This window comes from Notothenia rossii (genome assembly GCF_949606895.1).
Source record: "Notothenia rossii genome assembly, chromosome: 3".
In the NCBI taxonomy this organism is placed as follows: Eukaryota; Metazoa; Chordata; class Actinopteri; order Perciformes; family Nototheniidae; genus Notothenia; species Notothenia rossii.
The window spans coordinates 91,877,856-91,891,630 of record NC_136901.1 but is presented as its reverse complement, the minus strand read 5'-3'; the positions used below and the strand labels follow the sequence as shown (position 1 = coordinate 91,891,630).

The 13,775-nt window shown below is 40.5% G+C and overlaps 1 protein-coding gene across 3 annotated transcripts in view; it reads right to left on the bottom strand.

Annotated features, from left to right (window-relative positions):
- Positions 1–1,527: 1,527 nt before the first annotated feature.
- Positions 1,528–13,775, bottom strand: part of shtn3 (shootin 3) — a 38,410-nt gene continuing 26,162 nt past the window's right edge. For 2 of the 3 annotated variants that reach the window (XM_079667568.1, XM_079667570.1), the window contains 10 exons: positions 12,437–12,583; positions 11,654–11,807; positions 10,062–10,233; positions 9,441–9,511; positions 8,287–8,387; positions 6,609–6,623; positions 6,148–6,255; positions 5,771–5,921; positions 2,744–3,041; positions 1,528–2,276 (listed from right to left, as the gene is read on the bottom strand). In XM_079667568.1, the coding sequence (XP_079523694.1) occupies positions 2,162–2,276; positions 2,744–3,041; positions 5,771–5,921; positions 6,148–6,255; positions 6,609–6,623; positions 8,287–8,387; positions 9,441–9,511; positions 10,062–10,233; positions 11,654–11,807; positions 12,437–12,583 (1,332 nt within the window). In that variant the 3' untranslated portion in view covers positions 1,528–2,161. The remainder of the gene's footprint in view (positions 2,277–2,743; positions 3,042–5,770; positions 5,922–6,147; positions 6,256–6,608; positions 6,624–8,286; positions 8,388–9,440; positions 9,512–10,061; positions 10,234–11,653; positions 11,808–12,436; positions 12,584–13,775) is intronic. The other variant, XM_079667569.1, reaches the window with a different exon arrangement.

Here is a 13,775-nt window from a genome sequence, read left to right as displayed (position 1 = left end):
AGTTGAAGCGTTTGTTTGAACAGTTTGCAGGAGGCAGCTACTTGCTTTCAAGCAGAACAGGGCAAACTAACTCAGAGGAGTGTTTACGTGTTCGGCGTAATGACGTACAACGGCCTCCACAACTTCTGTAGTCCTATTCAGCCACTTGGTAACAACCATCGTTTTCAGACACGTCAACTCTTCAGAAGTCACCAGTGGGGTCACTGCTGATGGATTTAATGTTGTAGAACAAAACGTGATCCGTCTCTTAAATGTGTCTCAACCAAAGACCTTAGTTCCAGATATTTTCCTAAATCTTATGGAGAGATCCCATTGGCTCTGAGACGAGGGAACAGGAAGTGGTGAAATGCTGACTCACTTCCTGGTTTTAGGACTCATTCCTATTTCCACCAATGAATCTAAAAGCAACCTGATCTCCCGTGAATCAGTTTGTGCAGCCCGCTCACACATGGGAGGAAGTCAAAGACGAGGTTGTAGAGCTGGATCTAAACCGTAGAGTGCATTCCTTCTGATGACACAAAGTGATATTGAACAGATCATTTGTGCATCGATTATAAAAAAACTAAAAGCTTTGCAGTTTGCAGTCATTGTACAAGTTGAAGAGGTCCTGTGCAAAAAAAGGTGCAGCTTCCCTCGTACAGTTCTGCAGGATCCACAGGTTTTTTTATCAGAAACCTTCGAAAGAAAATAACCCATAAATGCTGGAGTCATATCTTCCTGACAGCAGCCATTGTAGAAAGCCCCTCACCGATACTAGGTAATGTTTGCTCATCATTATCATGGCTAAACCTTTTATACATGCAGTTTTATTGAGCTGTGAAAAGGTTTAATGGTTTAACACTTTAGCTAGTTTGATTACAGATCCCATGCAAGCTCAATTAAAGAGCCATTGTTACATTTGAATGGATTTGAGGCTACTTAAGGTATAAGGATATGAAAATCAACACAAATATGGAATTTCTTTTTTCAGAAACGTTTTTGTCAAACAAGAATCCCAAACATTTGAGATGTATTCTTTATCTTTGTGCATGTTTCCGTACGTTTTCTTAAGACATGCAATCTCTATAGTGAACCTTTTATTCCTTATTGTTGACCATATTTCCCACCTAAAATAAAACAAGATCTCTTTCCTTGGCCACCAATCAGCTACTCTGAGACACGGGGGTAAGCACTCGGTGAATATTGGATAATTCAATTGAAAAAATTAAGGTTTGAAATGTCTCTACTAGAAATTCATGAAGTTTTTTATGCTCATAACGGTTAAGTGTGTTATAAATATTTGTATTATCTCCACACTAATTTCCCCAGCCGTGGGGTTTAATTGCAATCACTTTAAGGCTCACAGACGTTGTTTAAGATGGTAAAACAGTGCCTTTTAGAGAGGAACTTTTAATGCATGTTGATGGGCTGAGAGTAAAGCCTTATAAGCCCAGATGTCCTCAAGGGGTCACTTGCACAATGAAGTGATCAAGAAAACAAACAGCAGATTATGTTTTCTAGTTAATACAAACACTGCGACTGCAACTATTTGTCTGTTTGAAAAGTTAGCGTAGCATCTTCTGTCATTTATTCACTTTAAAAATAGCACAACGTTTTGATAGACACAAGTTTTTGCAGGTGCTCTTCTGTGTTTCTACGAGGTTAAGGACGATTGCATCTCTCAATTACTTTCCTGTCATTGTTACAGTACCTGCACTGACCCACGCTTTATTCAATTCATCTCTAAACTGCTGACGAGTGACAGGTGCGTTGTTTTTAAGGAGGTAGGGCTTCTACAATGGCTAGAAATGTGAGGCTGCGTTCACAACAAGCATGTTCTGAACAGTTTATCTGTGTTTAATATTCAGCTTTTTCAACATAAAGCTTCAGGAAATAGATTTAGAAAAAGCTCAAAGGTGTTCAATAAATTAGCTACATGTTCGTTAACAGAGTAACCTGGTATTATAAGTAGACTTTTGAAAAAAACACAAATACAAAAAAAGTACGACAAAGTTTCCCCCTCTTGTTCTGACGGCGATAAACAAAAAAGGCAAACGTGTGACCGCACTTTAAACCCTTCTGATCAGAGAGTGGATATCGATCACGTCGCTCTCACGTCAGCCAATCAGAGCCAGTGATGGATCAGGTAACAGAAACAAGCCCGGGATCCTCAGAGTCCAGCCTAACTCTCGGAGCTGCCGTTGTCCTTCAGGACTTCTTCCTGTCCGGGTTCAGCGTGATCGACTCCGTTCGTCTCGACACATTTCTCAGGCGCAGTTTGATCTTCCTCGCCCGCACTGTGGAGACAAGACAAACAGACGTAAACTGTCAGAGTGAGATATCGGCTGTAGAGATGTTTTGCCTTCTCTCCAATGTAATGGAGCTAGACCGTACTTTCTTGCACACAATCTTGCAAGGAATCACAGTATAAGAGCTAACAGGGTAAAGCATTGGTTCCTGTTAGAAACATATCACTGGTCCCCGGCTTGAGCTTCAATCTCAGGATCCATGTATCTGTGATCCTCTCCAGAATGGAAGTAGTCATCACATACAGAGCATCAACTAGTTCCTGAACAGTGTCCTTCACATGCTGATATCCAAGAGAGGGAGTTACACAGTCCCTAGATGGAGGAATGCCGGTTCTTCTAGGTAATCATCCTGTCATGTTCACAGCTACAGTTGGGATACCTTTGTCATCATGTTACTCTGATATTGGACGAGGACATTCAGTATTTTCACAACAGTGTTTGTTTCTCTCTCTGACCTGTTGGAGCAGCCGTTGCTGGTGGGACTCTCTTGAGCTTCAGACAGCGAGCTGCAGGACCTCCTCTCCTGCCAGGACCCGGCTCTGGGCTCTTTAGTCTCGGAGCTCTTCCTCCGGGCCACCACGGCGGGCCCCGGTCCGGATCCCCGTCTCTCCGGACTGACCCGGGGACCGGCAGAGTCCGAGGGGACGCTCAGACCCCCCGAAACCTCTGGATCTTTCCCCGATTCGCTGCTGGTTCGCCTCCCGTTCAGACTGTCCAGAGAGGAGACGTGGCTCATCTGACCCTCACGCTCATCTGCAGAGGAACCAGAAGGAAAAGAGAGGATGACATCTTTCTTTGTTATTTCCTGAGATTGTTTTCTTAGATTCAATTCAAGATTCAAGGCTTTTATTGTCATGTGTACATAGCTACACTGTAGATATGTCAATGAAAATCTTAGGTCACAGGCTCCTCCAACAGTTTAACACAATAAAACAGATGATAGTGCAAGTAAATAAAACAGGGTGTATGCAGGAATCCTGAAGTCAAATGTAATACCTTTTAAGACCCTTTCCATACATTTTAAGACCTCATCGCCACTTTGAGTTGTAACCGGTTACTTTGGCGACACACTTTACCTCACATTGACTATATACAGTAGTGATTGTCCTTCCTCCTGATCTTCCAACCATTTGCGGTATTTTTGGAACTTTAAGTATTTTGTTTTAACTTTAAGTATATTTAGAACTTTAAGTATTTTGGAACTTTAAGTATTTTTGGATCTTTAAGTATTTTTGGAACTTTAAAGGTGGGGTAGGTAAGTTTCAGAAACCGTCTCGAGTGCACTAAAATTTGAAAGTACACAGCCAAAAAGAATCCGCCCCTTCCTTCAGACTTCCTTACAGAGCACCTCCTCCGCAAGAGCAGGCTGCAGTAACGTTACATATCAGGCACATCTAAACACATCTATAGGTTAGCAATACTACACAGCCAAAGCAACTCCGATATTGACTCTGGTTTGACTTCTCCTAGTTTCCACTTTCTTTTTGTTCTTAATTTGCTCCGTTACATTTTTTCTTTTGCGACCAGTAGACGATGTTGAACCTAACTCTGCCATGGTGAAAGTGGCCGCCTGCTGCTGGCGAGTCATTGAAGTACTGCTGCAATGCACGCCCAATGACGGCACGCCCAATGAGGGCACGAGATACCAATCCGTTTAGTTTTTACAGCACTACGGGTTCCACAGATGACATTTTTTAATGGATTTTTTGTCAAAGCACTTCAGATATTCATTGCTATCGGGATGTTAAGAGCATTCCATGGAATATAACAAAAAGTGTATCTCGAGCCGGTTTCTGAAACTTACCTACCCCACCTTTAAGTATTTTTGGAACTTTAAGTATTTTTGGAATTTACTGTATTTTTGGATCTTTAAGTATTTTTGGAACTTTAAGTATTTTTGGAACTTTAAGTATTTTTGGTTCTTGAAGTATTTTTTGATCTTTGGACCCTTTCCATACATTTTAAGACCTCATCGCCACTTTGAGTTCTAACCGGTTACCTTGGCGACACACTTTACCTCTTATTGACTATACAGTATTGATCGTCCTTCCTCCTTATCTTCCAACCATTTGGACGCTAACTTGCATTTCCCCATAACGATGTTGTTTAACAACCGGCGTAAACGGACCTTCGCGCGTTATCAAGCAGTGAGCGTGCAATGTCCTGTTCAGATGACGTCAAACCCAACGGGATGCCATAAATAAACTCCACAGAATCACACTACACACCTACGCAATGATTACATTCAGGCAGACTGTAGAATACAACCTCTTTGGACCATTTATATACTTATTGAAAACCAGCTGCAAAATGTAATACCTTGGAAAATGCCGTTTAATACTTTTTAATAGCCTTCATTTTCGCTAAATTGATTTATCAACTTGTAATACTTTTCAAGACCCCGCGGACACCCTGTAAAATAGAATAGAATAGAAAAAGTGCAAGGAGAGTCTATATACAAGTAACTGGAATTTGATATAACAGATAAATAATTTGTCAGGTGCAAACAGATTAATTTTATGGATGACAATAATATGGAGGAGAGGAGACGTGGCTCATCTGGAGAGCAGAAAGGGCAAAAGTACACACATCCTTTACTCAACTAGAAGTACAGATACTCGTGTTTAAAAATACTCTGGTGAAAGTAGAAGTACTGACTAAACTTCTTTCCTCAAGTCAAAGTAAAGAGGCTTTGAAATGAACTTCAGTAAAAAGTACCCATAACTACCAGCTGTTTTAAAGAGTACCTGACCTCCCTTTATATTAATAGAACAATAATGTCATTGTTAGCTAATGAATGTTTCCATGCTGAACAACGGCAACATGACAACGTTTCCATTGGTCCCTCTTCTTTTGAGAAGACCATTCTGCCAGATGAGGTCAGTCGATGATGGAAAAGCAGATAAATCCATGTCAGTGTTATTCTGACCTGCTAGTTACACAATGTGAATCGTTCTGTGAAGCACAGCGCCCTCCTCTGGACGCACATGCACACTGCGGTTCAAACCATTACATGTGTTCAGTGGTCAAATGTAATAAACCGGTTAAATAGTTATTTAAATACAGTGGGTGGACACTTGAATTAAAAAAACAAAAATAATTGTTTTTCTTAATGTATTGGTGGTTTTATACAAGAGGACCACAATGGAAATACGCCAGGAGGCTTTGTTGTATAATCATCAAATTAAATCAATCAAAGTAGACTGTTTTATAAAAGCCATTATTGCAAGATGAGACTATTTGAGACATGTAGATATTTGTTGAAAAAGTATTGCGTTACATTTCGAAACGCAAAGTAAGTACTTGTGTTACACTGTGAGATAAGTCAGGGTGTGTGTGTGTGTGTGTGTGTGTGTGTGTGTGTGTGTGTGTGTGTGTGTGTGTGTGTGTGTGTGTGTGTGTGTGTGTGTGTGTGTGTGTGTGTGTGTGTGTGTGTGTGTGTGTGTGTGTGTGTGTGTGCGCGTGTGTGTGTGTGTGTGTACCTGCGGAGCCGGCCTCCCCTGCCTTGTTGCGTCTGCGCCTCAGGATCACCTCCAGCTCGCTGTCCTTCTTCCCTGAAGGTAAAGACGGCCCCGACGGAACGGAGGAACCCGAATCCTGGGAGCCTCGACTGGGGCTCCGCTTCACCGTCTCCTGGAGAAACACAGCGTCACTGCAGACTCTTCACTAATATTACTATTATTCATATTATCCATTATATGTTTCAACCAGCGCTCTGATTCAATGTACTGACACTGGTCTTATTTTCATCAACTGTACATTTCAGCATTAATATCGGTAACCACACTATTTTTCTTTAAGAGCAGCAGCTTTGGGACAAAACAAAAAAATCCAGATACATGTTTATATATATCTTTACCAGGATGCCCTTCAGCTCCTCCATGGCGCTCTCCTGAGGTTTCATAGGTTTCTCAGGTTTCTCAGGTTTCTCAGGTTTCTCAGGTTTCTCCTCACTGATTTGAGGCGGCTGGAGAAAAGAACAAAACATAAATATAATTGTATGTTTTATTCACAACACACAAGTCAGAGCATGGTACACATGCTGCATTTGAGGAACAATGGGAGGTGGGAGATTTCAGTTTGTTTATTAGCACGCATGCATGTAGCAACAAGGAATATCACATTTATGGATACACCAATATTGTAACATACACATTTCAGCCCATATGTGTGTGTGTGTGTGTGTGTGTGTGTGTGTGTGTGTGTGTGTGTGTGTGTGTGTGTGTGTGTGTGTGTGTGTGTGTGTGTGTGTGTGTGTGTGTGTGTGTGTGTGTGTCTCCCCCCACATCACAAGATTGATGCAAATGTCAATATACTCACTTTTACTGCTACTCTCTGTGGAGACACATGCAGAGAAAGAGAGGAGAGTAATCAGACAGAGTGCATCAGACTGCAGACAGGAAATATAAACAGACATGTTTACTGACCAACGTCCTGATATTTAGGAGGACGACAAAGAAAAAATAATAGAGTGGTGGCGTGATGACGTACCGCTAAACTAAAGGCAGATAACGTTGGGCTAAAGGAACTACAGCACGGTCACATGACTTCACGTCACCACCGCTAAGCTAAAGGTGGCTAATGTTGGGCTATAAAGGAACTACAGCACGGTCACATGACTTCACGTCACCACCGCTAAGCTAAAGGTGGCTAATGTTGGGCTATAAAGGAACTACAGCACGGTCACATGACTTCACGTCAACACCGCTAAGCTAAAGGTGGCTAATGTTGGGCTATAAAGGAACTACAGCACGGTCACATGACTTCACGTCACCACCGCTAAGCTAAAGGTGGCTAATGTTGGGCTAAAGGAACTACAGCACGGTCACATGACTTCACGTCACCACCGCTAAGCTAAAGGTGGCTAATGTTGGGCTATAAAGGAACTACAGCATGGTCACATGACTTCACGTCACCACCGCTAAGCTAAAGGTGGCTAATGTTGGGCTATAAAGGAACTACAGCCCGGTCACATGACTTCACGTCACCACCGCTAAGCTAAAGGTGGCTAATGTTGGGCTATAAAGGAACTACAGCACGGTCACATGACTTCACGTCACCACCGCTAAGCTAAAGGTGGCTAATGTTGGGCTATAAAGGAACTACAGCACGGTCACATGACTTCACGTCACCACCGCTAAGCTAAAGGTGGCTAATGTTGGGCTCTAAAGGAACTACAGCACGGTCACATGACTTCACGTCACCACCGCTAAGCTAAAGACGGCTAATGTTGGGCTATAAAGGAACTACAGCACGGTCACATGACTTCACGTCACCACCGCTAAGCTAAAGGAGGCTAATGTTGGGCTTCTAAACAAAAACACGTTAAAAAAACCATTGACTTTAAGAGGAGGGAACAGGAAGTGTTAAAATGCTGACTCATTCATGGTTTATTGACTCATTCCTGCACCACTCTATCACACTGAAACAACAAAAGCTGCTTTGACATGTTTGGAAGTGGAGATTGATTTTCCTTTATCATTCTGATGTCACAGGAATATTTAACCACCTCTGTTGTCAGAGAGTGGTGACCTTTGACCTCCTCTCTATTGTTGATGCAGGGTCAGAATTAATTCATTTTAAACAGAAACTATATTATTGCGTTATCCATAGTAAATGCTAAATAAGTTTAAAAAATAATAATGGCAATCGTGAAATTAACATTTCCTTTGTTTATAATGCATAATTCTTAATTTGAGTGATTATTAACAAACACTCATTGGCTCATATATCTGAAAAGACAATATAATGAAGGCCTTGTTGGTTCTTTTGTGAGGAAAGTCAGATATAGATTTCAAAATTCAGTGCTGTAACAATAATATTTTAGCAAATGCTATTTTCTGAAGGCCAATACAGGTTAATTATAGGCATCTGGGACTAACAGACTCTTTTTAAATGCTTGTTTAGGATAAGAAAACTCCTAAAATATAGTTTTTTAAAAAATAAATAAAAGCAGCTTCCTCTTCAAATCCCCTCAGTGCTTCCGTCTCTTCCTCACCTTGCTCTCCTGACTCTTGACGGACCGCAGCACGACGCCATGTTTGATCCTCTCCATCATCTCGTTCACCGCCTTCGCCTTCACGTCGTCACCCTCGCCTTCTGCAGTAAAGAAACCTCAACGATTTTAGTTTTAATACGGTATATAATCAGGTTTCGGGAGGTACTGGGATTATGTCATCAGGATACAAATCAAGGTTACTGTATTCCCTCACAGATACATACAAACAGATGCAATGGGATTATTGTTCTTAAATTACTGGCAGGACTACAATGTTAGGAACAAGCTAAAAAAATAGCTAACGTAAGCTAGCTAACTAGTTATATAGATAGTGAATGTTAGCTAGCTAATAAGGGGAACATTAAGCATTCATACTTAATTTACGACTTTAGAGTGAAAACTATACACTGCTCAAAGATTGTAGCTCAATTCTTTGAGGAACTCCATAAATCAGGCTTAAACATAATAAAAAATGAACAATACCTCTGTTAGCATCAAATTGGAGATACAGGGTCAATCTTAAAATTAGATACAAAGTTAAATCTCAAATCAAATGTACGTTAAAGGGTCTTGAACATATTGCGTTCAGTGATTGTGATGTTATGTTAAATGTCTGATTCTCGTCTTAATATCTGTCCTTGTTGATGTTTCAAATGGAGCTGCAGTGGACCAGGAAACATTTCAGACTTGATCAGACAGTAAGCTATCATTCTATCTTAAAGTTTAGAGGTATAACAAATCATTTTCTTATTGAGCCATGTTCATGCATGTCTGCACAGCCCTCAATTTTAAAATATAATTGACTGTAGTTTGCTATATACTCATTATCCCATTGTTGTTTAGCTTGTAAGGTTATTTGTATAGTTACTTTTAAATATGGTGTACATAAATACCTTTTTTTATGCTAAATTGTTTCTTAGAAATACTTGTTTGTTATTATCCTTATATATTGCTACTTTGCAACATATTTTTTTAGATATTTTATGTTCGCACCACCAGATACCAAAGCAAATTCCTTGTATGTGTAAAATGACCTGGCAATAAACCAGATTCTGATTCTGATTGATTCACTGGATTATAACATGACATTCCCATCTGGTAAATACCGGTCTTACTTTAAACTTTGTTGAACTTTTAGGTGCATTGAGACTCACCTGCAGGCTGCTCGGTCTTCACGGAGGTTTTGGAGCCTTTGGATGATTTCCTCATGATGGCGATCAGAGAGCTGAGGGGCAATGAGTGAGAGTCAAACACTGAACACTGCATGTCTGTGCAAAAATATATACTGCTTTAAAATGTTGATGTTTGTCTGTTTATCCAAAAATAAATACAAATAAACTCAAACTTATTTCGATTTTTGTCTTTTATTTTTATATAATGCTATAAAATGTCTCAGTCTCGTTTGCCTGTCTACCCAAATAAACAGAGCATTACCAAAAATATACTACATACTGAGTGTGTGTGTTGTGATGCTCAAGGTGTGTTTGGTTGTGTTTTTTTTGTACGTACTTTATTGATCTCAATTTGGGACTTTATTGTAATAAAAATATATATTGTTTTATTGCACATTTTTCACTATTATTGGTGGTTTTTTACTAAAGATTGAATTAAATAAGTAAAATGACTTGAACAGAGAATTACAAACAATACACTGCATAATGAGTTTATGTGTGTGTGTGTGTGTGTGTGTGTGTGTGTGTGTGTGTGTGTGTGTGTGTGTGTGTGTGTGTGTGTGTGTGTGTGTGTGTGTGTGTGTGTGTGTGTGTCATCCTCACCTGAGGGGGTTGCATCTGGAGGGTGGGGGTGGCGGCGGGGGAGGAGGGGGAGGAGGAGGTGGCGGGGGAGGCGGCTGTGGCGGGGGGGCGGGAGGAGGGGCGACCCCGGGGTCAGGAGGCGGGGGAGGAGGGACGGTCGTCATGGCAACCTCCTTCTGCTGGAGCTGGTGCACTGTGGAGAGAAAGACAATCAGAAACATGACACAGTGAAAACAGGGAGAACTGTGAAATTTATTAAATTGATTTATTCCAGTTTTTAAGTATTTGCATTTTGGTCCTGTAACAAAATAATTTCCCAATTTTGTATTAATAAAGTATCCATCTATCTATATATCTATATATCTATCTATCCTACATATATTGTTGTTGTGACAATGTGTACATGTTTACCTTGACATATTATATTTATTTTCAATTTTATTTATTCTTTTTATTGCACATTTATTAATTTTTTTCTTGTGTTTATGATCAGTTTTTTGTTTTATTTTGTTTATATTTTAATCCATATGTTTATTCCTACTACTTATGTTTGTATTAATATATTTATTCTATTTTATTAAACATTTTTTATTTTTGTTTCTTGCTGATTCTTTTTTTTTTAAAACATAATTGTCCATTTTATTCGCACATTTTTACTTTAACATTTAGTTTTTATTTACATAATTGTTAATCTATTTTATGGAATTTGTACTCACTGCTCGTGTTTGTATAAATGTTATTTTTTATTGCGCAATTATCGCCATTATCGGTGGTTTTTGATTAAAGATTGAATTAAATAAGTCAAATGTGGTGAATTTTGATACGAAGGTTGTTCTCAACAATGCTCTCGAGTAATTATTTTAAATATTCTGATGACAAGATTAGGAATTAATCCACCGAAATTCAATTTTGTTGCAGCTTAATGTGCAGCTGCATCTGTGCACAAATACAGGCTTTAAACAGAAAGTAATACATGTTAATAACACTGCATCACTTTGATTTGATTTTGATTTACAAAGTTTTTCCTGGCGCCTCCACGTTTCCCTCCAGACTGAGGACTTTCCCCGGCTCATGAAAGAGACTACTGTTTGTATTGTTGTCTTTTTAACCGTTTCAGTTGGTGCTTTTGGCCCGACGTCATGTGACCCATTTAGACACACACAGATGCCATGTTGCACGCCAGGAGACATGCTGTATGTTTGCCAGGTTTCCTGCGGCAGATGGGTCACACAAGTCTATGTGGGAGTCAATGGAGGAGTAAACACAGAAACCACAGAAGAAGAAGACAGCGGTGACTAAACTGTGGAAGCTAATTATTGAGTTTTAATTTCCTCATCATCTCATTAATTGTTTTATTGTTTCAGAGGCCTTTTATTTTACAATGGCACCTGACATGAGATTGTAGGAGTTTGTACAATGCTAAACAAATCTGATTTGTTCGCACTGTGTTCATGTGTAATATTTATATAAACATACGAATGTTGATAGTAGTAGTAGACACTTGCCAGCCAATCAGAAACTAGTATTTTCTGTTGCTATGCGGAGTGTCCTTTCACCTTTAATTCAATACCATTCGTGTGTGTGTGTGTGTGTGTGTGTGTGTGTGTGTGTACCTCTGTTCTCCAGCTCCTCATTCTTCTTCTCCTCTTCCTCCAGTCGTCCCTCCACCTCCTTCTTAGCCTCGTCCAGGAGCTCCAGCTGCATCTGAAGAGCCTCCAGCTGCTTCTTCACACAGCTCTGCTCCATCTGGGCCTCCAGACCCTCCACCTACACACACACACACACACACACACACACACACACACACACACACACACACACACACACACACACACACACACACACACACACACACACACACACACACACACACACACACACACACACACACACACACACACACACACACACACACACACACACACACACACACACACACACACACACACACACAAATCAATAACTGAAACATCTATTTTATACGTGACAGCTGTTTTATCAAATATTTCCCATACTTTTAATTTCAACCCAATTATTTTTATTTTACTTTAATTTAATGAGATTTAGCTCATTTATTACTGTATTATACAAAACATTTTTTTTTACATTTATTTAATCTTATTTTTGATTTTTTTAATGACTTTTTAAAAATGTATTTATGTTATTTAATTATTATATTATTTTTAATTATATTTAAAGCCAAAAAGGGTAAAAAAGGTTGTAAAAACTGTCATCATTGACTATCTTAACTCTGTTTTTGGTCTCCACCTCCCGAAATCTGTCTCTTTAGCTTCTAAATGCTCCACTTGATCTGCCAGCTAGTTTGTAGCGGTGTCCATCTGCCTCTCCCTGTATTTACAGTACGTTTTAGAGCTTTCTCTCTTCAGAAAGTTCACCTTCTGCTGATGCTGCAGTCGCTCTTCCTCCAGAGTTTTGGACACGGCAGCGACGTCCTCCAGAGCTTTGAGGAGCTGAATACTGGGCTCTGAACTCTGAAGGAGGAGCATGCTCTGTCTGTTCGCCTCCTTCTGTTTCACCAACATCTGAGGAGGAGGAGGAGGAGGAGGAGGAGGAAACAAGGAGGGAGTTAGGAATGAAACCCCTCTACACATCTTTCCCATAACACACACTTCTCAGGTCAGTACACATCAGATTCAGATTCCATAAATCAGACACACAGATATTAACACACACACACACACACACACACACACACACACAAACACACACACACGCACACAAACACACACACACACACACACACACACACACACACACACACACACACACACACACACACACACACACACACACACACACACACACACACACATACACACACACACACACACACACACACACACACACACACACACACACACACACACACACACACACACACACACACACACACACACACACACACACACACACACACACACACACACACACACACACACACACATTAATTAGCAGGTCAGTGTTATAGGTCAGAATTGAGCAAACAGCTTTTTGATTCATTGGAAGCCATTTCTTCCATCATCAGACCTCAGACCAGTTAGGATCATGTTCCTTGAATAAGACTTTTGTTCACATGTTAATCACATCAGGCATGACTGAAATGTGGCCTCTGCGAAACAGCTGACGTCACATTTAGATGGAATGTTTTCAGACTGTTATCGGTGCAAACACTTGATACTTAGCAGGTTCCTCTTTAGACCCCATTTACACGCAAACGCATACGAAAAGCAAACGAACCGAATACGATATCAAAAAAGTATTCCGTTCACACAAGCAGGAGCGCTGGAGACGCTGTAGTACATATGCCGGGCCTGTAAGTGGCGCTTTACTTCCTCACGAGACCCCCCCGCCTTATCACCTGTATCTCCTCCTAGAGCACCAATAGCCGCGTTCACACCGCAGTACTTTTCCCACTTTAGTTCCGATATAGTTCCGAAATGTCGCGTTCACACCAAAAAGAGCCGGAACTGAAATTAGTTCATGAGAACCTTTTCACCCCCTTTTCCGTCCCTGCTAGAGAGCAGGGACTTTTGTGGGAGAAAAAGGTTCCTATTTCTGATTGGCTGGGCGGAATGCAAACCACGCCCCGTCAAACTCCCAAAAAGTTTTGTGAAGCCGCCATTTTATTAACCCCGCATTAGCATGATTAGCATTAGCATTATTAGCATTAGCATTAGCCCAGCACAGAAACGCAGAGAGACTAACTTATGGCAA